The 27080-nt window shown below is 42.8% G+C and overlaps 1 protein-coding gene across 6 annotated transcripts in view; it reads right to left on the minus strand.

Annotated features, from left to right (window-relative positions):
* Positions 1-27080, minus strand: part of SETBP1 (SET binding protein 1) — a 264152-nt gene that overhangs the window by 221194 nt on the left and 15878 nt on the right. For 5 of the 6 annotated variants that reach the window (XM_048932011.1, XM_048932012.1, XM_048932016.1 and 2 more), the window contains exon 2: positions 24860-25520. In XM_048932011.1, coding sequence (XP_048787968.1) covers positions 24860-25351 — 492 coding nt within the window. In that variant the 5' untranslated portion in view covers positions 25352-25520. Of the gene's footprint in view, positions 1-24859; positions 25521-26828; positions 26894-27080 lie in introns of those variants that run through there. The other variant, XM_048932013.1, reaches the window with a different exon arrangement.

Raw genomic sequence — 27080 nt, forward strand, 5'->3', positions numbered from 1 at the left:
TTTTATTTGGTGTTGTTAAAAAAGAAACAAACCTTAAAAAGTAATGCTTTTTCCTTCAGAGGAATATGCAGTAGATGATCTTGCATTCTTACACGGCAGTGTATGAGCAAAACACATAAACAAAAGTGGAGGCACGCAAATTCGTGCATGCATACACAAACATATGCACAAATAAAAACCACAATGGGTAACATGACTCCTCTCCTGCAGCTGGAAGAACATCCTCCTGTCACACTTCCTAACAGCAGTGAGCTTGCCTATGGGTAGGCAGTGAGATGGAAACTAGAGATGCATCCTCCTCCTCGTTTGAGGACAGAATCTCCATCTTTCCTGTTCATGTGCAGCTGACAAGGCTTCCTACACAAACTGACTAGGAAACTATTTATTGCTTTGTGGCAGAAGTGTGATCAGGGCTTCAGTCCTCTGCACACCACCTCCCTCAGCTGAGCTGCTTCATCCCAAGAATGTTCACCTTCCTCCTGCTCCTCCCCTCCAAGTTGCACTCTTCCTCCTGTCTGGCTTTTGTAACTTATCTCCCTGCAAGCAACTTCCCAACAGGAACTGAAATTAAACAGGCTGCCCATATGCCATGGCTCACTTGTTGTCTGTTCACCTCACTGCCATCTGGCCGCTTTGCTCAGCCAAAGGGGGAAAAAAAGTAGTTGGGAAGGGGGGCTAGGAAGAAGAAGAAGAGGGATGAAGCCAGATGCAATGAGGATGAGGAAGGATGTGATGATGCTGTCTCTCACATCTGCTCCTTGGCCAGACTCCCAGATAGATCAGTAATAGAGAGCAGCAGAACCAGTGACAATTAACCCAAACACACTCCTGTTTATTTAACCTGTTCAGAGGGATCAGGCCATGTGCTGCTCCCCTGGCAAGAAGGCATGGTGTTCCAGAAAGGAGCTTCCCACTGAGAAACCTCCAGCCAGAAGAGGCAAACAGAGATCTCTCCAGGACAAAAATATAGAAAATGCACAGACTGCAGAGAGTACAACAGCTGTGTTACCCATCTCAGATTTTCCTTAACTCTCCAATTTTTTCTGTACAGCTCCTCAAGAAGATGAGCAAGGATGTGACTGGGTATGCAGAGAGGGGCAGGTCTGCTCTGATTTTAATGCATACTAGTTTGTAATGCTCTTAACCCTGAAAAAGCAGGAAAAAAAAAATCAAAAGGGAAAAAGCAGAATGAATCTGAAATGTCTGATTATTTCCACGTTGCTCTCCTAAACACAAGCAGGTTTTAAGCCCTAAGAATTTCTGAGCATAAACATAGCTCGTTATTTCAGAAGGAAAATAAATGAAAAAGCTCAAGAAACTTCAGAGCCATTGCTAACAATTTGTGCCAGGCTAGGAAGAAAGCCTGTGAGCACAGCTGTGGAAATATTAGAAGTTTTTTGTTCTTCATGCTAAAATGAAAACCTCAAAACTAAAATGAATGAAAAAAAAAGAAATAAAAACCTCAGAAAAATAATATAAAAGAAATGAAAACTACACAGCTATTTACTCAGCAAAATTAAAAAGGGGGCAAGAAAACTGCATTTGCAACACCTTTTACTGCAATTTTTCTTAATTTGCAGTGATGCATTTCTTACACTTGAAAAGGCTGGTGCACGTGGTGATAAGGAATTTAATTGCATTCCAGTCCTTTTACCCAGTTGCATATGTATTTACCTACCAGAAACAGAAGCAGAATTCAACTTGTGTTTGTCTGCAGAGTGCAGATTGTGGGTAGTGGAGAAGTGTGTGTGCAAAAACACACGCCTCTCACAGAGATAGGTATCAGAAGCCATACACTGGGCTCATCTCAAGGCAGCCACCACAGTGTCATGAGATGACAATAATTACCACTACAGCTCCATGAGATCATGGCAGGGAAGCCCCTGCAGGGAGAGACAAATGGGGAGAAAGAACAGACCTCCCCTCTCTGATGTAGCAGGGCTTGCACGTGGGCATAGAGAAACCCAGGTGCTTCCCAGAAGGAAAGGTGTTCATGCAGAAACCATTAGGGAAGGAGCTCTTCCATTAATGGTATGTTTACACCTGAGTCCTCGACAAACACAGAAGAGAAGAGGTGATTCTGATTGCTGGTTCTATCTTCTGATTCATACATATGTTTTCACATTGCAGCTTGACTCTGCAGTAGAGCAGGATGAGTTTTTTCCAAGTGTGATCATTACTCTGTTTGCAACCATTGTGGTTTTGGAAATGAGGAGTTGTTTTGTGAATGAAAAATACTTTGTGATAGCAGAAACAGAAAAAACTGCCTAAAGCCGAAACACAGTGGCATTTCTGCCTTCAGTACTGCTGTGGCTACTTTGCAGCAAGGCCTCCAGCTTTGGGAAGCAATCTGCTAGAAGCAGCAATAGCAGGAACTGTCAGAGAGAAAGTCCATTCCCACTCAGAAGTTGAATTCCACACAGGTTTTGGCTGACATCACCAGCTGATCCACACCTTGCTCTTGTGGTTTATGACCTCACCACGACACACCTCTATGTAGTAATTCCCTTGTACCTTACTGTAGACCATCCATTATCCACCACCTAATTGCTTCCACAGTGTGGCTGCAACAGAATTATTTCCTACAGCTGAACATTTGTGTTCCCAAGAGTTGGTACCTCTGAGTCAAGTTCCTCGTCCTTATACTAGATGTTATGTTACTACATGGGAAGGTGTTCCAGTGAACAGGAAGGCACTCAGAGACAGAAATCAATCTAATTCCTCTGCGTGGATTTTCTTTGAAACATGAGGATACATGACTGTCTGTCATTACTTTGCAGAAATAGGATACAAAGAAAGGAAAGGGGAATGGTGTCTAACACAATTTGTCCTATACAATATTAAATCAGAATTCTCTATTTTGGAATAACAATGTACTGAAATAAAATCAGCACTAAAATGCTGCTGAGAGCCGTATGCAAAAGTGGGGAGAGATGAAGAGAAGAAGGGAGGGTTTTCTGCATGTTGTTTGGTTCTTGTTTTGAGATATGAGAGTAATTGATAGTGAGCAAATGGCATCCAAGCTGACTTGTGAACACTGTGCCCATTATGGGGTGCCAGCTTCTCAGAAAACCAACAGATTAATCCTGTGAAGAGAATAAGGATGCTCCCCATTTTGCAATTGTCTGTGACACCCTAGGAGATGCTGGAAGGTTCCCACTCACAGGTAACAACTTTCACATCTGCTCTATCAGCTTTTGACCACCAAGATACAACAGAATATCTTTTCACATTCTTAGTCTGCGCAGAGAGGCTCCAACATACTTTGCATCTGCATATTGCATTGTTAAGACACAGTCCACTTATTACCATATTATTGGTGTTGCACTAAATTCCACCTCAGGTTTTGGTTGACAACCCCTGCTGATCCACACTCTGCTTGTGTGGTTTATTACCTTACCACAAAGCACATCCCTAGAGTTATTCCCTTGTTCCTTACTGCAGATCCTCCATCTAATTTTGAGGCTCTAGACTTCTTTTCCACTTGCAAGTATTTTGTATTTGGTAAGACCCTGTGAGTCTCTGTGATTCTAACCCTTTGCCTATGCTTAAGAGCAAGAAATCTTTTTGTTATAAGACTTATCTCTCCAATTAGACTAACATAAGTATCTCAGATCACACAATTTCAGAACCATCCTGTAGACCTCAGGTGTCCATATGTGACTCACTCATTTACTCCAACAAACCATTAGACTTTGAAAAGCTCTGCTATCCAAACACTGGACAAAGTCAGACATCCTGAATCCATCAAGAGCTGGGTCATTCAACCTCCACCAGGAACTATTACACAATTACTAACAGTGAAACTTAGATGGCCCACCTACGCCATGCAAAACCAAAGGAGATTCTGATCTTTGAAGAAGAACTGTTTCAGTGCTGTGTCAGGCCTATGCTGGGAGAAAGAATATACTTGGGAACTATCGATGTTGTGTCCAAGGAAACCCAATCACATCGCCAGTCCAAAGCAGGAAAGATGTGAGAGCAGATTTGAGACCCTCCAATCTGATAGTTCCCCATGTCACTGCTACCAACCCATCAGGTGGTTGGCAACCACACAGAGCCAGCAGAGTTCATTTTAACACTCAGGGGATTTGAAGGTCCTTTACCTTTCCCAAGTACTCCTAACAATTGTTTCAGTATCCAGTTAGGAATTCAGAAGAAAACAAGAAGCTACAAGGTGTTGAATCACAGTCGACCACAAATACAAGAGCTGAGACCTTTGCTTCCATTCCAGGAGTAAACAAAATCTGCAGGGTTTTCTCTTTGTTTCATGTGTCTGCAACAGCTGAATGTAAAGATACCATAATGGCATCAGTAACAGAAAATCACTGGCCACTCTGAGGCAAATACAGCCCCCAAAGCCATTTTATTTTCACATGAATCCTGTGAAAGCACCATAGATTTCCATGTACGCTTCCGAAGCCTGAAAAACACTGCGATTTTTGCACTTTTTCACAAAATAATGACATTTTTTATGTAGACAGGGATGCTTTTTTTTTTTAATTTTTCCATTCAAAATCCGAGGGTGATCTTTCTAACAGAACTTCAACAGATTTTTCCTTTGTTTCAAATTCCTAGCCATGTTACTTCACCATATTTTCAACATATCTTCACCTATAAGAGAACACCATATTTGACTCAGCTGTAAGAAGCAAAGTCATGGGAGAATAATAAACTATATCTATAATTTCTAAAATACTCCAAATAAGTCCTGTATGATAAAGGAATGGATAAGTCATTATTTCAGCTACAAAAGGCTACAGAAATGGGGAAGCAACTGAGTTAGTAATACTACAATGTAGATAGCCCTTACTGTAAAGCACAGTTACTCCTTTTGGCCCCAGATGTTAGAAAGTCAGTTTCTTTGAAATGCTATCATCTCTTCCACCCACAATCACTGGGGAAGATAAAAAGCAAGGTCTGGGCTGCTGAGTCAGTTTACAAACACCCTAACAAGACATTTACCCAGATTTATTTTCAGTCACTTCTTCACTGAAACTCTGTGTCATGGGACTGGCAGCAGGATCTGTTAACCTCTTCATGAGAAATGAGCCACTGAGAATGAGACAGCATGCATGACAAGGGGAGGAAAAAAAGGGATTTCCTTTGTAGACTGGGCTGAATTTCAAAACTTTTAGTCAGAATCTGGTTCTTCTCGATACACAGTCCTAAGCAATTGTGTAAAAGACACTGGAGATCACTGGTCTATATGAAGAAGACTCTGGAGATACACTAACCTGGAAACTGTGAAATTTAAGCTTTTTGAAACAGCAGTATAGCATGCATATAACCACTGGAAACTCAGCTAACATATCCAAGACTCAGTTTCCCATGAAAACTGATTTCCAAAGCAGTTCAGCTCTTCTCACCACAAAGCTCTAATAAAAGACTTTGGTATTACGGGCACAATTTTAGAAGCTAAAAGCTTTGAGTGGGCCAGGCTCACTAATCTCCTGAGAGAAGCTCTTTTCTTTCTGCCGCATGAAGAAGTATGATTTTTCACACTGGGTTTAGTTCAAGCATCAGATCGTCACAGATGAAGGCACCTTGGTAAAGCTCAGACTTTCCATTTCTCTTGGGCTTCTTCAAATCTTCTTTCTTAGTTTCGATTTTAATTTCCTGTCTCCCCTCCCCCTTTCCATTTTTTTGGGGCTTCACATTCAAATAAAAACCAAAAGCATAACTGACTCAAGATCTTTTGTATTCTTTAGTTTTGACTCAAAATCAGAGCAGGCCAAACAAAATGAAACAAGACATCATTTTGTATTCAAAGTGACTGTAGACCTTAGAAACTCCTTTTTCACAGAAGATGACTTATGCTATCATGTTTGTGATTTGCAGGGAGGGAAATAAAAACAGAGAAAATTTCATTCTTCATATTTTAATTCTAAGAATAAAACACATGTTTCCAGTTCCATGGTCTGCATCCTAGATACATGTGGGTATTGAGGTCCGAGACACTTTGGAGTTGAAGCTCCACATCTTCTTGCAAATGTAACACGTGTTGTGAAATGAAATAAAGACTTCCTCACTTTTGGAGGTGAGCAGGGATCCATGGCTGGGAACCACCAACATTGCTGCAAAATGTGGTTTTATACTGTTATTGGATCTGCTACCTCTTAAATATCCCCAAATAATAAAAAAAAAATAATGACGTAGGTTTTTTGGCCCCTCCCCTCCCCTCTCCTCTTTTTTTTTTCCTCTCCTCTCTTCTTCTCCCCTCCTTTTTTATTTTACCTGAGCATGATTGGATTCTCATCTTCTCATTCAGTGTTTTTTCCCCCTGCTCTTTAGCAATTACAACTAGAGCCAATAAAGCTCTCTTACTCCCTACTCCACAAGAAGAGCAGAGGAGGGCTCACATTTCTCTTAATTTCAGCACCTGGGGATTATTCCCTGTATCCTGCAATTTTGACCTCTTTTCCTTTTAGTGCCACTTGCACTTAGAAAGAAAAATTCAGTCCCAGGAGAGTATACGGGATGTTTTACATCGCGGGACAACACTTTCAGCACTTTGTTTGAGGGCTGAAAAAGGAGGCAAAACAATCACCTGCTTGAGTGAGCTCTTTGGACGAGGCAAACAAGTGACACTTTGTTCTCACTTGTGCAACCCAGGCAGCAATGGAGAGGGGTACGGGAAGGTCAAGACAGATCCATGATTTAAAGGCAGAAGGATGGTTTTGTGACTGAATGAACCAGGACTCTCAGCTTTTATTAACAGAAATTTTTATGCAGAGGGAGGGTTTTAGTGCCTCAGTTTCCCCACTGTATGTTGGTGAACATGCTGTCTACTCTCTCACAAAGTTCCTATTGAAGAAATCCCAAAAGAAATCACAAATTTATGGTGCTAAGCATCCAGAACGCCAGACACTTTGCAGATGTGTAGTTGTAAATGTCTCTTTTCCCAGAAGCAGGGTTATCCACACCCCAAGTCCAAGAAAAAGCCACCAGAAGGGAATCCTAGCAGACCTCAGCATACTCCACTTGATGATGATCCATGAAGAAAAGCAAGCTCTCTCTCTATTTGCTTAACCACAGACAAGTTTTGGACCTACTGATGAATGCTAACATCTGTAACGAAGACCATACTGAGTATTAAAATAAAAGAAAAAGCTTCTGAAATTCTCTTGGGTGTCTTTAAGGAGCATGAGCCTTTGAGGGTCCAAATGTAGCGTAGCTTGCTGGCCACAAATACTATATAGCCTTGCCAAAAGCCTTCCTCCTCGAATGTAGCTTGTATTGGCATCTGTGGCACTCTCCAAAAAACATTTTATAAGCTCATCTCTGAGTTTTATGGCACAGTCGTATAGAAGGAAACGTAAACTCTTCCTGCCCTCACGCTGCCTTTTGGCTCCATGAACTACTCCTTTTTACATCTTCCTGTCCTTTCTGTTTATCTCCTTAACTAACCACAGATTTCTAAGCAAAGGAAATTACATTAATTGGAACCTTCTCAGGACTTTATCAGCTTCAGCAGGAGTATTTGGGAAATGGCGAGGCAGAAGGCTTAGGGCAACTAGTTGACAATCATTAAATCACCCCTTGGAGAAAAATGTCAGGGTATAAAAGTCTAGCAGAGTATCTGTGGTCACATCAGGACACACCTGAATGGAATTCCCTTCTCCCAGCTGCCACAATGACACCAAGCAAGAGAGACCATAGTGCTGAGCTGAAGGAGGTACAGCTGATCTGTGTGTGACACACTGGACAAAGTTTCCCTCTTTGCTTGGGCTCAGTTTCCTGTTGCAGTGATGTACTGACTAGATGTACTTTCACAATGACTGTGACGCCTGCTCTTGTGTGCGCAGGCATCATGTATCAGCCTCACTGCTAATGGCAAAGCAGAGGTGAGTGCATCTCCATCAGCACAAATTTGGACTCCAAACCTGTGTAAGCGATAACTAAAATTGATGCCATCAGCCTTACCTATGAGAAAAACACAATCAAAGGATACAGACATCACAAATTTCCTTTGGCTCCAACATGACCTCCTAGGGGAAAAGCTGCTTTCAATCTCTTTCTCCCTTATGATCTTACTTCAGATTGGCAAAGCCATTCAAGAATGTTTTATTACTCTGTCCTGAAATATATGCACTCTAAGAGTGGATGTACTCAAATACTGAGAAATTGTCATAATTTACATGCAGTTACATCTCATCCAAATTGTCCACTGAAGCAACTCATTTACTTCCTGACCAACAGATGACAGCTGGATCCTCACAATGTCTTTTTTTTTTTTTTTTTTTTTTTAAGCAGGCCTCTGTAAAGCTAATGCTGTAAGCAGTATAAGCCATGAGAGAAGCTAGACAATGAAGTTTTATCTGACAGCAAATAATACATCAACAAGTGGTCAAATTCTATGCAGTAGATATTTAGAGCTCACAGAATCAGTACTTCGACACTGTACAGCATTGGAGAAATGACCAAGCAAACTGCAATCCCCAAGCCCCAGGGACTTCTGCAAGCAGAAGTGAAAAGTTTTTGGAAGCAGGTTCAGCCGGAGCGGTGTTTCAGCAATTGTCCTCCTGTATGGACCAGCTGGCTGACGTTCCCAGAGTCTCGTTTTGCAGTCTGACTGAACACCATTCAAAATATTTTCTCAATTAGAGGAGAAAACAGGAATTTACCACTTGTCTGCCTCTATTCTGTTGCCTGTCAGCATTCAGCAAATATTTCAATCGCAGCCCTTTGCATGTGGCTAGCCCCGCTCATTTAACCTTTGGCCCTTCCCTAGGCTAATCCATCGGCCCTTACCTTCCAAACTTTATAGCCAAGGGCTGACTTCAGGACAAGCCTGTGGGGAGGGGAGGATGAAAGGGGGGATAACTTATTACAGGCACCAATTTTGCCATGTGTTAGGGGGGAGGGGAGGAGGAGATAATACAAATCACTGCTGGCATCTGGGATTTGTGCTTCCACCTCTGAGAGAAAATGAGGAAAAGTAACACATTTGAAAAAAAAAAAAGAGAAAAAGGAAGAGAATCTCCCTTCATCTTAGCTCTTCTCCGCACAGCCTACAGCATCTCAAGGAAGGTATCTCATCATATCCAAAGCTTTTGCTCTGCTTTTCCCACCTCGACAGCTCTTCTCCTCATCTTGCGTGTCACCCAGATTAGTAGCTACCAATCTCTCTGTCAAAAGCTCATGTGATGAAAATAATGCCCAGAGCGCAGCCTGTCAGCCTCAGAAGCACCTGCTCAACTTTGACAGAGGATCTACGGATGGCCCAGAAACTCCATGCCCGCCCCCATCCCCAAGCACCCCACACGCTCTCCAGAGGCTGCACCCAGCCGTCTGCTCTATGAGAAACCACTGACCCTTCTGTCACGTGGGTGCTTTAATTGTTCATGTCGGTATTTTTTTCTCCCGGCCGTAGACAGTTTGCTGTCTGTTATCTGTCTTTCATACGTAATTAATTGTGTTGTCTCCCTGCTCATTAGAAACAAACCTCTTGCTTCTCCCTCTCCCTCGGCCAAGCCACAGTGTGCATTATTTAGGTTAAATCATGTTTAAAGAACTACATAAATAGTAGGTCGAGTTTGCCTTTTGTCTAGGCTGAGGCTGTAGCTTGGCTCCATTCTCAATGCGCCAGACCAGGAAAGCCCTTATCACTGGAAGCTCCCAAAGGGAAACCTCACATGGGCAAGGCAGCTCTGTCTGCAATGAGCAGAAGGCTGGGGCAGTGGGTAGCAGGAATGAGCTGCCAAACTTTAATGAGGCAGGCACAGAAGTCATTGCTGCAGAGCAAAAGCCTGCAAAGTGGATGTTTGCTGTCTAGCTTAAGATAACTGCAAAGTTGAGGTGAATTTGAGGTTTCTTTGGTGGTTTGGTTTTTTTTTTTCGTTTTTTTTTTTCCTCCCCTTGTAGCTTTAGACAGTGAAATACATTTTAAGTGACATCATTCCATACATCTTGTACCATTCACTATGATCTTGGTAGTGGTACCTACACAGACCTCTCCTGCACCTAGCAGGATGCTACACAACTGGAAGATCTCAAAACCTTTACTCTTTTAATTTCACAATTAAAAATGAAATGAAAGTTTCTGAAGTGGGTTCCCTCAGTGCATTGGTTAAAAAAAAGATTGAGGATGTGGGGATACTCGTTCAAGCAACCTGAAAACCAGCATGAATCATCACCTTTAACTCAAAATTTGAGCCAAAACATTGTACAGTGTCAGGGTAGTTCAATTAAGCCTGAAAAGTTCATTTGCTGTTCTTCCTGGGCCAAAGCTTAAAATCCTTATAGAGCCCTTTCCTGTGCAAAAACATCTCTAACATCAGCTGATGCAAAGATTTGAGGATTTAAGTAATCTTCTTCTAGTTGGAAACAATCACTGACATGAGAAAGCTTGTTTCCTCGAGATTTCCAGCTTAGCTTAAAAGATTTAATCAATTGGATGAGATTCGGGTGAATCACCTGAACTTTTGGATACCGACTCCAGCCAAGACCTCCCATCTTCTTTATATATGCACATCCCTACTGATAGATCTGGGCTAGCCAGGCATTTTAACTGATTGGACCAGGCTCAGTTTTGCTGGAGTGCCTGCACAAAGGTTGTGAAGGGCTTTGGTGAAGGCTTCCACATGAAAAGCTCTGCAGACATATCCAGCGGTCTTATATTAAGCTAAATTACTGCTTGGGAAAACTACTTATACGAGGAATGTAAGGCAGTGAAGTTCCTTCTTCTCAACGAATCTGAGCAGAGATGATGAGAACAAAAGCCTTTAATGCTGCCTAAGACCAGTGAATCACAGAAGTGACATGAGAAGACCATAAAGAAACAGGGCATAGTTCAGTTTTCAAGTCTGTCTGCTATCAGACCTCTCTACCAAATGGCATTAAGGATCAGGGAGGCCACAAGCCTACATCATGCAAGTCACTAAATTTGCTTTTGTTGAAGTTCCTCAATATAAACTTGTTGGTTAGGCTTGATGCATCTGCCAATCTATCAGGAAAAGTAGGTTATCAAGATGAACCCACCAAAATGTTAATTCTTCTCTCCATTCTCTACTCAAATTTTTCTCCTAATGCAGTGTTAGGAGGAGGCAGTCCCCTTTCAGCTTTTCCCAAATACACAGAGACAGTAACAAGATGTCCACCATTTAGTTTGTCAGAAACATACACAGCTTTTAGAGGATGCTGTATTATTAATAATAAATGCTTTTAAAAAAAAAAAAAAAAAAAAAAAAGTCGACAAGGAAGAGAGAAAGGAAGGAAGAAAGAAAAGCATACACAAGTGGGGGAGGGAAGGAAAAAGGACAACAATCTGAGACTTTCAATGGGAATGTCCAAAAATAACACAAACAGGATCTCCCTGCCATCTGCTCCGATCCTCTCTGAATGGCTTTCAAAGCAAAAAGACTTGCCAAAACCTGACAAACAAAGCACCAACCATAAGTTTTAATGGAATACCAATACTGTGTTCCCCTCCACCCCCTACTTTTTGCTACATATACACACACCTTCCACACCCCTCCAGTTGCCAAATAAATGACACTATGCAAAAAAAATTTGCTTTGGTTACAAAGCTGAATAAACAAGGCATAATTTTGCAAGTGCTCCCACATGTCTTTGCTTCTCTGCTTACAATGGACACTAATAAGATTTGCCATAACTAATTCATTCTTTCACACCATTATTCTTTATCTTTAAATAAATAAATAAATTCTGCTTATCCCTTGTGCATTTTTATGCAACTTTCACACAGCTGAAACACAAGCATTTCAACAGCAATACCCTGCCATCACAAAGCAGATACTTGCAACTTAGTTTAGACTGGTCAAGGGGGTTTAAAGAGGAGTTTTGATGGAGTTAAACAGAGAAGTATTTGTTACTTTTTTCTTTGATTTTCCATTCTCATAAAAAATAAAAAGAGAGATGTCAAATGAGACTGAGGGGGAATAGGAAAATATAGGAAAGCTATGATCTCAACACCCAAGTTATGTTAGTGCGTATAAAAGTTTGAAGGCAACTCCGAAGAAAACTCCGAAGGCAGTGTGCTAGTAAATACCAAGCAGAAAGTGAAATTCAAAAAACAGCAGTTTTCCTATGCTTCTTCACCTCATTCTGGCTACACAGAGCAAACTCAAAACAAACACACAGAAATAGCATCCAAGGAATCTGTTCAGCCTTCACTCAGTGATATGAGTTTAGTCCTCCGTGGAGACACCAATTACATACAGCTCTAAGATGCAAAGATCTCAGCACAAAAGGCAGAAATTGACTATATTGCTTGCCGTGCTATTTTGTTTAAAAGTGATTCACATTTCTCTTGACAAATCTGAGAAATAGAAAGTGCTTAAGTTCACACTTCTGGTGCATTTTGTTCCCTCTGCTGTTGAGATATTTTTATGTACCAAAGGCACACCTTTACAAGTGCTGACTGTCTTGCTCTTTATGCATATATATATATATTTTATTTTTTTTTTTAAATCAAGAACATCTGATGTCTAAATTACTTGAACGGGCAGAAGTGCTTTCCCTCTCTCTACCCCCCTCTACCAACACCCCTGAATGCCGGATCTGCCCCTCCTCCTCCAGCACACAAATGGCCTGACAGCAGACAGGATGGAGGGTAGGTTCCCAATTACACTTTATTTCATTAACATGGGGCCATGACGGGAAAGGGACTGGGAAAGGTGGGGAGGAAAGAAGATGCTGGTTCCTTCACACTGCCTGAAATTAGGAGCAGAGGTCATACCACCTGCCAGAAATAAGTTGACATGGAGCAAGCTTTCATCCACCTGTCAGCTCTCCCTGTGTTCCTGGGATGTGACCCCACAGTAACACCCTGTTTTGGATGGAGGACCGCCAGGGCACCCAGTCGTTCCTCACAGTCTATCGATGGAGTCAGCTGAGCAGCAGTGGGAGCCTGATGGATATACCAAGCTGCAGGAGTTGGCACATTAAATTGGAACTGCAGAAGGTAGATCTCCCTCTGCCATGGCCCTGGGCCAGGCACCTCTGCCTGCCTCAGTTTCTGCTTGCAGGATGGAGAAGACATATGGGCGTGCCAAAAACCAGCATTCATTTGTAATGCTCAGTCATGACAGTTGTAGGACACTGCCTTCAACCTTATAATATTATACACCATCCAACTCTTTTTTCCCAATCTCTGTGGTGATTTATTTTTTCGTACCACTAGGAAAGTAGTGCTATTTATTTTTTTCTCTTCTCTTTTTCATTTCTTCCTTTTCAGTGTCAGAACATCAGTGGTATTACACCTGATGATAAACTTTTGAGCCTCTCAGTTGTCTTATTTAACCATCAGACCCTCCCTGGTTCTGCCTGCATGGCCATCTCCAACTGGCAGAGCCGAAATCCTCCTTTCTCCTTACCTCACTGTTTAAATTCCTCTCCCACTGGGCTGCTGGCTTTTCCTCAAGAACAAAACATAACCCCACTGAACAAACATTTCTATCCGTGTCAGCAGCCATGAGAAGACTCCTCTTCCTTGCAAAGCTCTCTACAATTTTTCCTCAGACCTCACAACACATTCAACACCCTTTTTGACTTTCCTCATGGCTCTAAATCTAGATCTGTTTTGGTTGCTTTGTCCAATCTTTGAGTTTGCTTACAGAATACTTATGCTACCTGTGCTCTTTACTGAGGCTGGTCAGTCAGCTGCTACCTGTATTTTAAGGTTATACTTAAGAGTCTCTCTTACACCTGCTACTTGTTTGGGTTGTTGTTTCTTTGGGTTTTTTTACCCCTAGTTAAACTCTCAGGCTGTCCCTATAAAACCTCTTAGCTCTGCAATACAGCTTGAAAGGTAGGCAGTGCATTTGTACTGTTAGCAGTTACATGGTCTCAGGTAACTCTGTTTTACTGAGAGATTATGCTTACACCGTAGACATTACCCAAATAAAGTGGCAAGGACCAGGGGCAGGCAGCAAAGCTGCAGGAGAGCAGAAGCAAAGGGGACTGCAAGGGAAGCATAAAGAATTTCTACATTTTCTAACCAGGGATTAACATATCGGTTTTAAACAAGGGGTCTCCCTTCCCAGCTGACAGCAGCAGCTGCAGCTTCTGACTCGCTTGTGGAGTGGCAGGGAATCCAATCAAAGAGAAAAGAAGAAAGAGGACAACCCTTCCTTGGGGAGTAGGAAACACAATACAAGCTATTCTAAAACCCCTGCAAACACTGGCTTGGTTTTAGGTCAGGCTCTCCTTCCCCCTTCTGTCCCATCACCCCCCTCCTCTTGGAACAAAAGGAAATTGGTATTTTTTTGAAATTCTTCTGAAAGCCAAACCGGCAGATGGTTCTTTCCATGCCGGGGAGGGAACAAAAAGAAAAACCTGCCAGGATACACATCACCGAGATGTGACAAAGATGGGCATAGTGGATGGCCTCTGACCCGGGGATTACACAGAGGCCTATTAAATCATGTGGCCAAGATGGACTGAGTCTACTTGTATCTCCAGCACACAGCTGCCATACCCCACAGGCTCACGTGGTTTTATTAGCTGAAGTCAGGCCAGATAGACAGAAAAATGACAGAGTGTTTTTAGACTTCCACCTCACCTTTTCATCACTTTATGGCAATCCCACAAGCCAGTGTCACTGCAGGTGGAAATGAAGCTTAGCAGGTAAATTCACAATGTAATAGTATGAAGCTTATTTAAACACTAATTAGCATCTGTCTTACTTCCTTGTTTTGCTGCAAAGAGAATACAACCTGAAACCTTTGCAAAGTCATGTGTACGCATCACCTATAGGAACTCCTACAGATGGAGAAAGCCAAAGGCAGGTCACTGTCAGCTACTCCCTCACAATCAAATGCTGCAGGTTAAGGACTTGGCTGTCCATCAGAATCCGCCTTCCCTTTCCTTTGAAGCCTCCTCTGCCCTTTAAATGACATCAATAGCCACATTCACATTATTCTCAGTAGTGGCCCAAGCAGATCAAGGGTTCCTCATCACAAGCACCCAAGTCTGACATCGCCTCTAAAGATGAAACATGCCTTTGTTACATACCACGTCTGCCAACCATAACAAGGGGAGCAGCAAAGGACATGCTGCCCTCCTGCAGAGCTGCCCCACACCTCACAAATACCCATGAAGCAAGTTGGCAATTTCAGTCCCCGAGTGACTAAAGGCAGCTCCTACACACACCCAGCGTCAGCGACCTAAGGACAAATCGATCCCTCCCATCATACACTTCCTCCTGCAATTGCAGTTCTTGTAGTCACAGAAGGAAACAAGCTTTCCCCCCCGTCTCTCCTTCAAGTCAGGCTTATAATTACAAATAATGCAATGGAATTAAGACAAGAGAGAGAAAACACTGATGGAATTGATCCAAATGATGCCATAAATGATTGTAGAGAAGTTTGCCATGGAAAGACTGAGAGATCTGGACTGCTCAGCCTGAAGAAAAAGCTGAGAGGGGCCTTATCGATGCTTATCAATATCCAGTAGGTAGGAGTCAAGTCGATGTGGACAGGCCATTTTCAGTGGTGCCCAGCAACAAGAAAGAGGGCAACAGGCACAAACTGGAACACAGAAAATTTCACCTGAACCTGAGGAACAATTTCTTTACTGTGAGTGGAACAGAGCACTGATACAGGCTGCCCAGAGAGGTTTTGGGGTCTCCTTCTCTGGAGATATTGAAAATCCACCTGAACACTTTCCTGTGCGACTTGCTGTCGGGAACACATTTTAGCAGGGAATGGACTAAATGACACCCAGAGCTCTCTTCCAAACCTTATGATTTCTTGAATCTGTAAAAACGAGGAGCTGTCTTTGAGAGGATCAGTAGAGCACTAGTGAATACAGCATCAGCAAACAGACAAGATGTTAATTATCCCATCTAACCCTCACACACATGGGCTATAAGAAGCAAAACACATTGATTAGGAAGCATTAGATCTCTTGGAAGACGCAGCCAAAGAGGTACCTTCACACTCCTAGTTAATACACACTGTTCAGGATACCGATTTAGGGACTGTTCCTACTGGTGAAAAAACTGGTTGGAAGCAGGAACAAGGGCTAACCAAACTCCTGCTCTGCTATTACCCACTGTGAAATTATCTGCCTCATATCTCTTATTCTTAGTCTTGAGAGTGAGCTTTCAATAAATTATCCACCTGGAAATATAACACATGAAGTTTAAGCAAAATTGTCCAGGTCAGGACAATATTTTAGCATATGCTAGGGTGCAAGAGAGTCTAATGAAAATAATAATAATAATTTGGGAATTAGCACTGACTCCGCATCAAAGGTGTGAGGAAACCATTTCCTGCTCCTCCTGGGAAGTGATTGCCAAGCTTGCTACAGAAGTACTTTTGCCAAAAAGAAGCAGGCTGGGAATAAGTGCCATTGCCCTATGGTGAAGCAAGAGCAGGGTCATTGGTGACGCATCTAAGCATCCACTGTTCGGCCCTCTCATCAGGCAGAGCTGAGCAGTCATCAAGGAGGAGAACATGGCCTCTGGGTGGCTGCTGGTGCCACCACATTCCTCCCAAGAGCATTAGGCAAGGGAAAATTACCCACAAACCCCCTTGGGGCTGATTCTCATCTTTCAGTGTGTGGATCAACAGCGGATCACACAAAGCTACGAGGCTGCGAAGCACTGAAATTCCTCAATGAACCACCCAGGTTTATAGTGCTGGAGTTGCTGTAACACCAATGTCAATAAAAGATAGCATCTCTCTCTACAAACTTCGCCACCCAGGTGAGACAGAGAGCCATGAGAAACTGATGAGAAGATAAGAAGTCCTCCAGTAAATATTCCTTGTTTGACTCTTACCACACTATATTGTTGAGAGACCAGAAGCAACTGTTAAGAGCATCTACACAGATTGCACACAGGCCCCAAAACCTCAACCTCTCATTTCTGCAAATTCTTCTTTGAAATAAATTTTGTTACTAAGATACTAGCAAAGATGTAGAGAGTTAGTAGTTTTGATACAAATTCACCAGTGTCAATGAGAAGAAGAGGACTGGATTTCAGAAGACAACACTAAGATCAGGCCATCATCTTGGAGACTCAGTCGTGGTATGGTTAAGCAACCACTGCATGATGAAGGAGGCACAAATATTAGCCCGTCCTGTCACAGATTAATTAATCTCATTTCTGTATTTCAACACAGCATTAAGAGAAAAATGGTTTTATTTCTCCTCCATTGATTTCTACAGGATTTTTAACTTCTTGCAGAAGGACAGGCTCTTCTGCTGCCTTCATACAGAGCCCATAACAGCAGACTTAGATTTGCAATATGAACATGATGCATCAACTTAAAATGAATCTGTTAGAGACACACATAGCTCTGCAAATGCAGCTGCAGTTGACTGTTCATCTTAAGTGACCATTTCCTCATCTTCAGCAGTTCCATCTTCCACGGTGCCTTAGTCCAGGCCACATCTTCAAAACATAACCTCATTTTAGTAACAAGATACACTGGTCATTCTTCTGTCCCTTTCTGCTAGCCCATAGCTCCAGGGGAGGAAAAAATGTTTCTAGATTTGCATAGCACAAGATACTTCCCTACTCAGAAGCAGTGCCCTGCTACTGATGCACACATCTCTCCTGAAGATCAGTGCCCAAAAATAGTCAAGAAATTGAGATAACACTTTGTGTCCTGAAATGAAAAATATGAGTATCACTGATCTCATTCACATTTGAGATCATGGCAAGAAATGGAAAACAATGTTTTTATGAATCCACAGCAAACTGGACTCGTATTCAGGGGTCATATATCAAACAGAATCTTTCTAAGTTTCAAGAGTTGGAAAATCTCAGCACTAAAAAACAATGTATGTTTATTCTGGATATTTTTAGCCTGGTTTCCTAAGGAAACAAGGCCAATGTGATTGCACTTTTTGTGTATGCAAATGGACACACAAGTTCCTTTCCTGACTATGTGACCCTCTCCTCAACATTTTTTTAAGTATTTCAGCCAATTTTATCACAATTTTCAGGATATAAATCTTCAAGATACCATATTCCAAGATGTTTTGTTCAAACTGTTAGCCAGCCAAAAGCAAAAAACATCTGAAGGATAGTCTTAGAGAGAATGACCAGAATGTTCATATGTCAGACACCACAGAAGCCGCAGAAAAGGAAAAGGAAAGTGGTTAGAAACTAACTTGCACAACTTTCAGAGCTAATAGAAGAAAAACAGAAAATGAAAAATAAGAGACAAGAAAGTACATAAGGTGAAGCTATTAAAATGAGCTCAAGATAAGCCTATCATGCAATTTCACTGTTCATGCAAGGAAATATGAGCAACGAGGAGATCAGCTAGGAATAAGTATGTGGAGGACTAGACCTACTCAGGGTAAATGACTGTGCTCGCATATGTGTGGAAAAGAGATTGAAGATGAAAAAGCTGGAGGTAAAAGAGAAAGTATTTGTGGTCAAGTATGGTTGGAAGAAGGAGGGGGAACACTATATGCAGAAGATGGCACAAGAAGAATGGATATGAATATATGGAGGCTGGAACTCCTGTGCACACTCGTGTCCACATGAAGACACAACCAGTATGGACGCTTGCAGCTTTGGATGGATGTGCCAGTATGCCATGTCTCCAGCACATCTCTTTAAGCCTGGAGGCCATGGTGCTTTCAAAACACAAACAATGTGCACTAACTTGGCCAAGGTTTTATGAGGCTGCTTGGAACACCACCATCTAGTCCTACTGTGGGGAGCATGGAATCCTATTCCTTCCCCACTAAAGCCGTGAACCATCTCCTCCATCCCCAAACTAGCACAGTGGGCATTTTTTGGCACAGTTTGAAGAGAAAGGCACAGCATGAGGGAACAAAGAAATGTCACAGAGGGCCAGCGAAACTTGGCTGTGGGAGGGTCTGCTTCAAAACAAAACCAGTCCTTGACTCAGACAGCCTCCACAAGCCCTGGTCATGTGGAAGCTAATCAAATACAGCAACTCTTCCTCATTTGGCACTCTATCTCAGGCAGTAAAAGTCTGCTCAGATTTCCCCACCCCATCCCTTTGCTGTCAGATGCTTGCTTCTTTAAGAAATACAGCTTTTTGAGAAGGCAGGCAAGGGATAGAAATCAGCTGGCTCAGGTGGAACATCAAGTTGGAAAAGAAACTGTGCTGTGTTCCTATCACAAGGCACCCACAATATGATGCAAGGCAGGCTCTTCTTCAGCAGATCTGGAGAAGGAAGATAAATAGCTGGGGTCCAGCCCTCCCCATTCTTCACAGTGAGAGTTGAATCATGTTCTTGTGGGCTCAGCATTCCCCTGCTTGCTACATGGAGGCCCAAGAGAACTTTGTTTATAGTCCAGGCACCTCAGGTATCTTTAAGGACTGAGCTGAACCAGAGTGCTCTCAGAGAAAGACTCCTAAATTCTGAAGTTTTTATAAAAATATTCATTCATGTCCTCTTTTTTTTTTTTTGGAGGCGGGGGGGGAGAAGGAAGGGGAGTTAGGTGGGGAAGGGGAGAGGGGAGCCTGAGCCTGATGTGATTTTTTTAGGGGGCAGCAAATTACAGCTTTTTCTTTTTCGTTTAGTGAAAAGATAAGCTAGCCAAAAAGAGACCTGGGTTCAAAGACCGGAGTTTGTGTAACTTTGCACCCCAGTGCTTGTACAGGAAGATTGTAAAAATGCCAGAAGCCTTGTGCCTTTTAGAGCAACTCTGAAGTAGTTTCTCACCTCAGAAGTCACTGGCTCAGAAACCAGTTTTCCCATACCACAAGTTTATTTCCCCATTGTGCTGGGGTTTTTGAGACTACCAGTAGTCCATGACTAAGGTAGAGACTAGGATCCATATCCCTACTGCCAGTGTGCACATCATGAATCTGCCACTAGATTTATTTAGGGCAGCCTCAGGGATTCTATAAGAGTAGGGACCAAGCCAGCAAAGAAACAGCTCTGGACTGAAAGTGATACAGGTGATCCATCCTTTAGAAAACAAAGAAAAGTCTATAAAAATCAGTTTGCCACTTCAAACAGAAATACAAGGGCTTTCTCCTTTCTAAACCTTGGCTTATATATCAAAACTCCATGGCTTGGGATATCGATATAAGCACTTGCAGTGTTATTAACACAGCAAGGGCTTATAGCAATACCCCAAGCCATGTTCAGATTGCAATAGGAAATGATGACTCAGAAGACAATTCACATGAGGATACCCTTGGCAAAGGGGAATAAGCACGCACTTTTTAGCAGTTGGATGATCATGCTCACAAGTCACTAGGGAGAGGAGTACAGCACAGTGGTAATCCGGCAAGAAATGCAGATGCACACGAGAACCTGGAGGGAAAGTGCAATGTGCAGTCAACAGTACAAAGAAATGGATGGAAAAGGGGAATGCAAGTGTTCATGATCTTGTGGAAAAAGAGGGGTCCAAAGGGAAAAGCATATGAATGAGCATCCTCACAGAGGGGGGAACTGGAGGAGAAAGCTGCCCGCGTGGGGCTAAGAGGAAACGAAGACGATGAATGGAATTTCAAGCGAAAATGGGTAGCAGTGCTTCCTGTGGAGAAATAGTATATATCCACAGGCATTCAGGAGGGGAAACAGTTAAAAAAAAAAAAAAAAAAAAAAAAATCCAAGGACAGAACTTCAGCTGACTGCACACAAGGAAATTTTACTTCCAGCTAGCTTGCTGACACTTATTATTCAGAAATGAAGTGCGTTTGCACATCCCAAGCTCCCCAGAAAAGAATTTTTCTAATAATTAAAATAGTTAACATCCTCTGAAGAGAGACATTACATACATGGAAGCACCAAGAAAATTTATCAGGCTATGTTTATAGAAAGGAAGGGGGTGGGAAATGAAGTGTTTGCAGACACAAAACTAGACAGGGTAGTAAATGAAGGGAAGGGAGGGGGGAAGGAAGTAAAGCAAAACCAGGGAACTGCTACTCATCTGGGGTTTGTTAAACACTACGTGACAGGCAGGGAATGCTGATGGATGGCTTCTTTGCATTTGGTGCCACACTTTTAGTGCCTTTCCAAACTGACAACTTTTGTCCTTATCTGAAGGAAAAGACACTCCTAGGGACGCTGAAGGTTCTGGACTTAAGCAACTGTGCTGTAGGTGAGAGCACCCAGAGCAATGGCTCCAAGGCTCACAATCTGCAGACAGAGCACGTTGACACAGCCTTTGGGCTCCTGGCTTTCTTCTTCCCTCCCCCTCCCATCTAAACTGGTGAATGGCTCCATTTCATTGAGTCTGAAGTGGCTACAGCCCAGCCCACCCCATCCTCAGGCACAGAATGGTTGAAATCAGAGCACACACACTTGCATAACATCTCCACTCTCTGCAGTCACTGCACAAGCAGCTGCACCAACAGCTCAAGCTGCAATTCAGCCACCAAACAGCCCCGGGAGAGGGGTAGGAAGCGACTTCTGCTCTTATCTTCAAGAGGGGAAGCTGATGTGAAACTTGGCAAGGCCACTGCTTAAAAACCCAAAGTTTTTGGGTCGCAGCCAAGCCTCCAAGCCAATGAAGCAGAGGCTCCCAACTCTGGAGCTCTCCCACCCTGCTTCAGGGCAAGGGCAACCGCACCCAACACCATCCCCTGCCGGCATCCTTTCCCTCCCATTCACCATCATGTAACATCCCCAGGGCAATTGCTCACATGGAAAAGCAACATGAGGAAAGTATTTAATTATATTATGTGTGTTTACATCTTTTAATATAGTGTAGCAGCTGGAATCAAAGGTAGAAAAAATGCACATGAGCAGTGCAGCACTTCAGAGCCCCCTCATAATCAGCACTGAACCCCAGACCACAGCTTTAGAAATCAGGCTGTGGCCCCAATTGCCTAATTAGCGGAACAGTGCAAAGCTTCGGAACAGGCATATCTTCTTCCTCCCTAAGTGGCCACTGAACAAATACCATGTCCCCAGTTCACAGACTCTTTTTACATTGCTGGCATTACCAGTCCTTTGTGTACCCACATGCTGTTACTTAAATTGCTTCCATGTTTTCATTACTTGCCCTCTGCACTGTGTGTATTCAAACTCTTGCAAGAATGCTGACGTGGTGTTTCAAAGCAATGGGGACCTACAGGAGATGTGGCTGAAATTATTATGCAATAAACTTGAGTGATTCTTCTAGCCCTAATAGAGCTTGTTCCTCCTTCTGGAGGAAGATAAACTCATTATATGAGGTGTAGGACATTCCACTCTCAAAACACGAGCATGGCGTTTGCAGTGCTCTCCATCCTTATATGCCAGTCTGTGGGACCCATATAAATGTTTCTCATCCACAAGCGAGGAGATAACAGCACCATGTCCACACATACAAGATAAATGTACAGTCTGGGCCAAATTCTCCTGGCAGAAATTCAGAGGACAGTACAGTGACACTACCTGCATATCTGCCCCATGAGTTTGAATGCATTGTTCCCTGCTGCTGCTGCTGCCACTATTTGCTTTTCTTGAGTTCATGTTGATTAAAGCAACCTAACCCTGAAGGAATGCATGTGACTGCAAGATCAAAACCACCAGAATTATTTGAATGTGACAAACACACTGAAACCTCTACCACAGTTCTCTCTGTTTCTGCAAGTATCTACAGAAGCCAGCTATGTGCATCTCTCTCCCAGGAAAGCCCACAGATGGACCATTCAAGTTGCAGCTTGCCTTTTCCTCCTATCTGTATTTCCACAGAAAACAGAAAACTGTAGCTGCCAGAAGACGTGCGTAGCAGCCATTAGAGCAATCACACTGCCAGTGCTGGAGTACTTTTCCCATTGATTTTTTACTTACTTCTCATGCAGTGCCTTTCATTACCCCTCAATGCAAGATGCTCAGAGCCAAGATATGATTGTCCAACCCACAGGCCGAGAGCCAGCTGCATGTTAAATCCCATCTGGCTCTGGGCACACAGGATGCTCACCACCTTGGGGATGTAGGATGCAGCTCCAAGCATCAAACCTCTCAAGATCACAGCCCTGTGGTCCTCCAGGTCCCTGCTGGGGACTTGTCTCTGCCACGTTGCCTCCAACACGCTTGACCCTAGCTCAACAGCTGCTGCATGGCAGCCGTTGGGTGTTATGATAATCGATTCGCCGGTGCAACGGGCCTCTTCCCATCTGCTCAGAGCATCCACCTGCTGTGTTTTCTCTATTTTTTTTTTAATGGTTGGATTAGACCAGTTCTTACCCAGAGTGCTTGCAGCCTCTGCACCCAGCACAAACCAGCTCACAACAAAAGCTGAATTCGACCTCACTCAGTCCACAATCCTCTCCTTTCCAACTCCTTATCTTTCTGCAATTATAGTCACCCTGAAGATAACCATGCTACTTTCATTCCCTCCCCTTACCCCCCTTGGTTTCATTACAATTTGTTTTGTTTATTTAACCTTTTTGAATGTCCACATAGAAGAATGAGCTTGCCTTCCATACTCATCTAACTGGGAAATAAAGATCCAACTTCTAAACAATTTCTCCACAGCCCATGTGAGGTAAGCAGTGATTTACAAGTCTTCTTTTCCTGCCTGGCCACGGAGGAATTGTTTGTCACTGTCTCTGAGCACATTCTTACACGAGCACTTGTCCTTCTCAATAACTGGAAAACCCATTCCCAATGTATTATTGGACCAAAACTCTTCTGTGCTGTTTTTCCATGAACAAGGAGTATGCAATTTACCAATGTTCAAAGAAGAAGTACCCTTGCTTTTCCCCCAGCAAGTTCAGCTTCTAAGAGAAGTACTCTCAGTGAGTGATGTTAATCTTCATGGGATCTACACAGTGTCAGTGGGAAATGCTTCTGCTTCAGAAAATGATTTTGAGCTGTCAATGGACTCAGATTGTGAAGGAGACTGTATCCTGACAGGGCAAGTAGCAAGTAGCCTACTGCAGGCTTAAAGTAGCCAATTGTACATATGAGGTGCAGGAGAAGTGGCAACTCGTATACAGCAAGGGATCAAAGCTCATTGAGCTGCAGGACCAAGTCAACTCTAAGATTTAAACAGGTGGAAACCTACATCCCCTACATGAACTTGGTTTGGACTTATTCACAAGTCTTTCATTAAACTTGGATCAGTGTCTGAACTCATCACGATGTCCACGTGCTCCTAAACATATAGGGCAAATTATTTGCATTGTGATGCAACCTGACCATGGTTCCTTGGACACCTAGGGCAGAAAACACTTCTACATCCAAAATAACATGAGCAGTCACAAGGGGTCACTCCCCCAGTGCTGTTTAAAGCAGTTTTTAAAAGAAACGTCATTCAGATAAGTGTGAGACATATCACTGAATATTAAGCCAACTAGAAAACAAAAATAATATTAATGGAAACAACTAATACATAGCACTAATTTTTCCTTATGCCTAGTTGAGTAAATTATTGGAAAAAAAATACCATACCAAAATTTCTTTCCAGAAGGGTATTTCAAAAAGATTAGGCTTATAATGAAAGTATTTCCTGAAACATAACTATAGTGGTCCTAGCACATTGCTGTAAACAAGAATAATGGAGCTGTTTGCTTGGTATACATTAGTGGATTTGATTGTTCTCTGTGCACATACCTGTATTTTAAAAATGTATTCAGAAGCTTTAGCTGCCAAAACACTCCACATATTAGTGCTTGGACAAAAAGCAATCAAGAAGTGGGCTCCACCATTCATTGCTCATATAGCAATTAATCTTAAATCTCAATTATGCAAGCAGGTAACAGAGGCACAGCTGAACATCTGATCCTTTCCCACCTGGTCTATCTGAAGGATAGCTCAAGATCAGCACACAGCACAGTAGGATGAGACCTGCATTGCATTGCATTCTTTACAATCAAGCAGGGCTTTGCAAATGGTCTGAAGGTTATGTGATGGACACACGTGCCACAAATTTCACCCCACCCTCTCTTCTTTCTTTCAGGACAATCTCTGATTTCTCTGAAGGGGAAATACAGAAAAGCGTAGGACTTACTTTCTTTTTGGAGTGTCCTCTGTCCTCTTCTTTAGCAGCTTTGCTATTTTTCCCAGCTCTGGAAAGCTTCTGCTCCCCGGACTGCTTGATGGTGATTTTGATCTCTGGTGGGCAAATATAGTTCTCCAAGTTCTTTGGGGGCTTCTTCGCTCTCTTGGTCGTCTGGATCTTTAGTTTCAAACTCCCCTCTGTGAAGTTTGCCTCTTTGATGGAAAACTCCTGCTCCTCCAGTCCATCTCCTGCCACCCACTTCTCGCTGTCTGCATTGGAAGTGGAATCCACATCTCTCCCAGAACCCATCTCATCCTCTTCTTCAGGCTCCATACGTTCCCCGCTCACCGGAATCCCTTTCCCCGAGCCAGCTGTCGGCAGCACTGTCTCCCCTGTGCAGCTGGAGGCAGACGGTGGTTTGGCAGAGGACACAGAGGCTGGCAGAAAATCCGCCTCACCTCCCCTTTGACGGGAGCTGCCCAAAGACTCCCTGGGCTCCATAGCAGGACCGTGACACACTGGAGTTTTATTAGAGGGAAGGGCAGTGCAGGAGGTGATGGGGAGAGAAAGGGCAGTTATGATCCCAAGGAATGAATGGTAACTGTCTGTCAAAGTCAACGTCTCAATGGCCCAGAGTCTGCAAGTAGCTCAGAAGAGATCAGGTCTGCCACTGTTGAAAGAAAGGAAAGAGAAAAGGAAATTAACACACACACACGTTGAACCCAAGTATGGGAATAAGTGAAACATGTCATAGTTGGGCTTCTCCTGTGATATCTGAAAAGCTTTCCATGACACAAAGTGGGAACGGAGGATGGCTGGCATTTCTGACATCTGGATCTGGTACCAGAGAACAGCCAAGCCAAAGAAGCATTGTTGTATGCATCTCTGAACTGATGAAAATGGATATTAAAAAGTAAATTAAAAGAAACATTTAAATGTAACCTCATTCATCTCTGACTTGGGACAGAAGTGAGAGAGAAGCCAGCTATTATTCCTATTCCAAGATGCTCCTCATCACCAAGTTTTCAAAGAGGAGAAGGAAAAATAAATATAAAGATGGGGGGAAAAAAAAAGAAAAGAAGGATAAACATTTGCCCTCAGTGATCAGAAAATATAGTGTTTCCCTATGAAAGAGGCAAGAGAAAACCTAGCTCCATTTCCACACTTTGCAGATCAGAGAGATGCACTGGGCTGCTGGCTGTACTGTGGGGTGCTCCACTTTGGGTGAATTCTTTGATATTTTCTGGGCCAGGCACAAACTGTCTGGGGTCTGAGATGAACCCTGAGATTCTGCACAGGAGGAGACACCTGGATCATTTTTAAAGCATGATGTAAGTGTTGAGGGCAATGGAGGAAAGACGAAGTCAATGTCTTCCAGTTTCCAGTATGCCCTTGGTTACCAGTACTCTGTAGAAAAAGCTCAAGTCCCCAGAAGCAACAACTGTGCTCTCACCCATCCAAACGTGAACTTTCTTTGAGTCATTAGACAGACTCCCCCAGGATAGAAGCACTCAGCTTGGCCAAAGTTGGTGGGAGAAGATGTGAATATTCAGCTGAGGCAGAAGATGCATCATCCACATAGGCAAACTAAGCCAAATACCAAATACTTTGTTAGGAAAAAAATAAAAATAAAAATAGAATGGAATAGAAAAGAAAGGAATAGAAAAGAAAGGAATAGAAAGAGAGACAGAGACACTAAAAGTGTTCTTAAAGGCATGAAAAGTTTTTTGTACATTCTCTCTCTAACGACCAGCAAATAACCCTCACCTGTGTAGCCACCACAAAAAGCCATTGTAGATTTTTATCTTCATTAGCAGCAGAACATATCAGAGAGAAATAAAGATTATTATTTTTTTTTTTTTGCTACTTTACTACCCCAAAATGGCTCCCTGATGGATGAGAGGAATATCCCTTTTGGAGCAGTGAGAAGCACAGAAGAAGACGCGGTCAGGAGTAAGAGCTGGCAGCGCAGACCTACCTTCATAGCAGCAACTCCCTATTAGATGAGCTCTGCTGCACTGCCAAACCCCACCCCTTGACAAACTGCAAGCAGAACCGGAGTACAGTCAGGGTTTTCTCAGGCAATTCTTAATCAGAATAAATTGTAAAAACAAACAAAACAAACAAACAAACAACAACAACAAAACAACAACAAAAACCTAGCTACTTATCATGAAATTGTAACTGCACTATAGGTGGACTCTTCTGCTTTAATACATAATTCATCCAG

Source organism: Lagopus muta, chromosome Z (assembly GCF_023343835.1).
Source record: "Lagopus muta isolate bLagMut1 chromosome Z, bLagMut1 primary, whole genome shotgun sequence".
NCBI lineage: Eukaryota > Metazoa > Chordata > Aves > Galliformes > Phasianidae > Lagopus > Lagopus muta.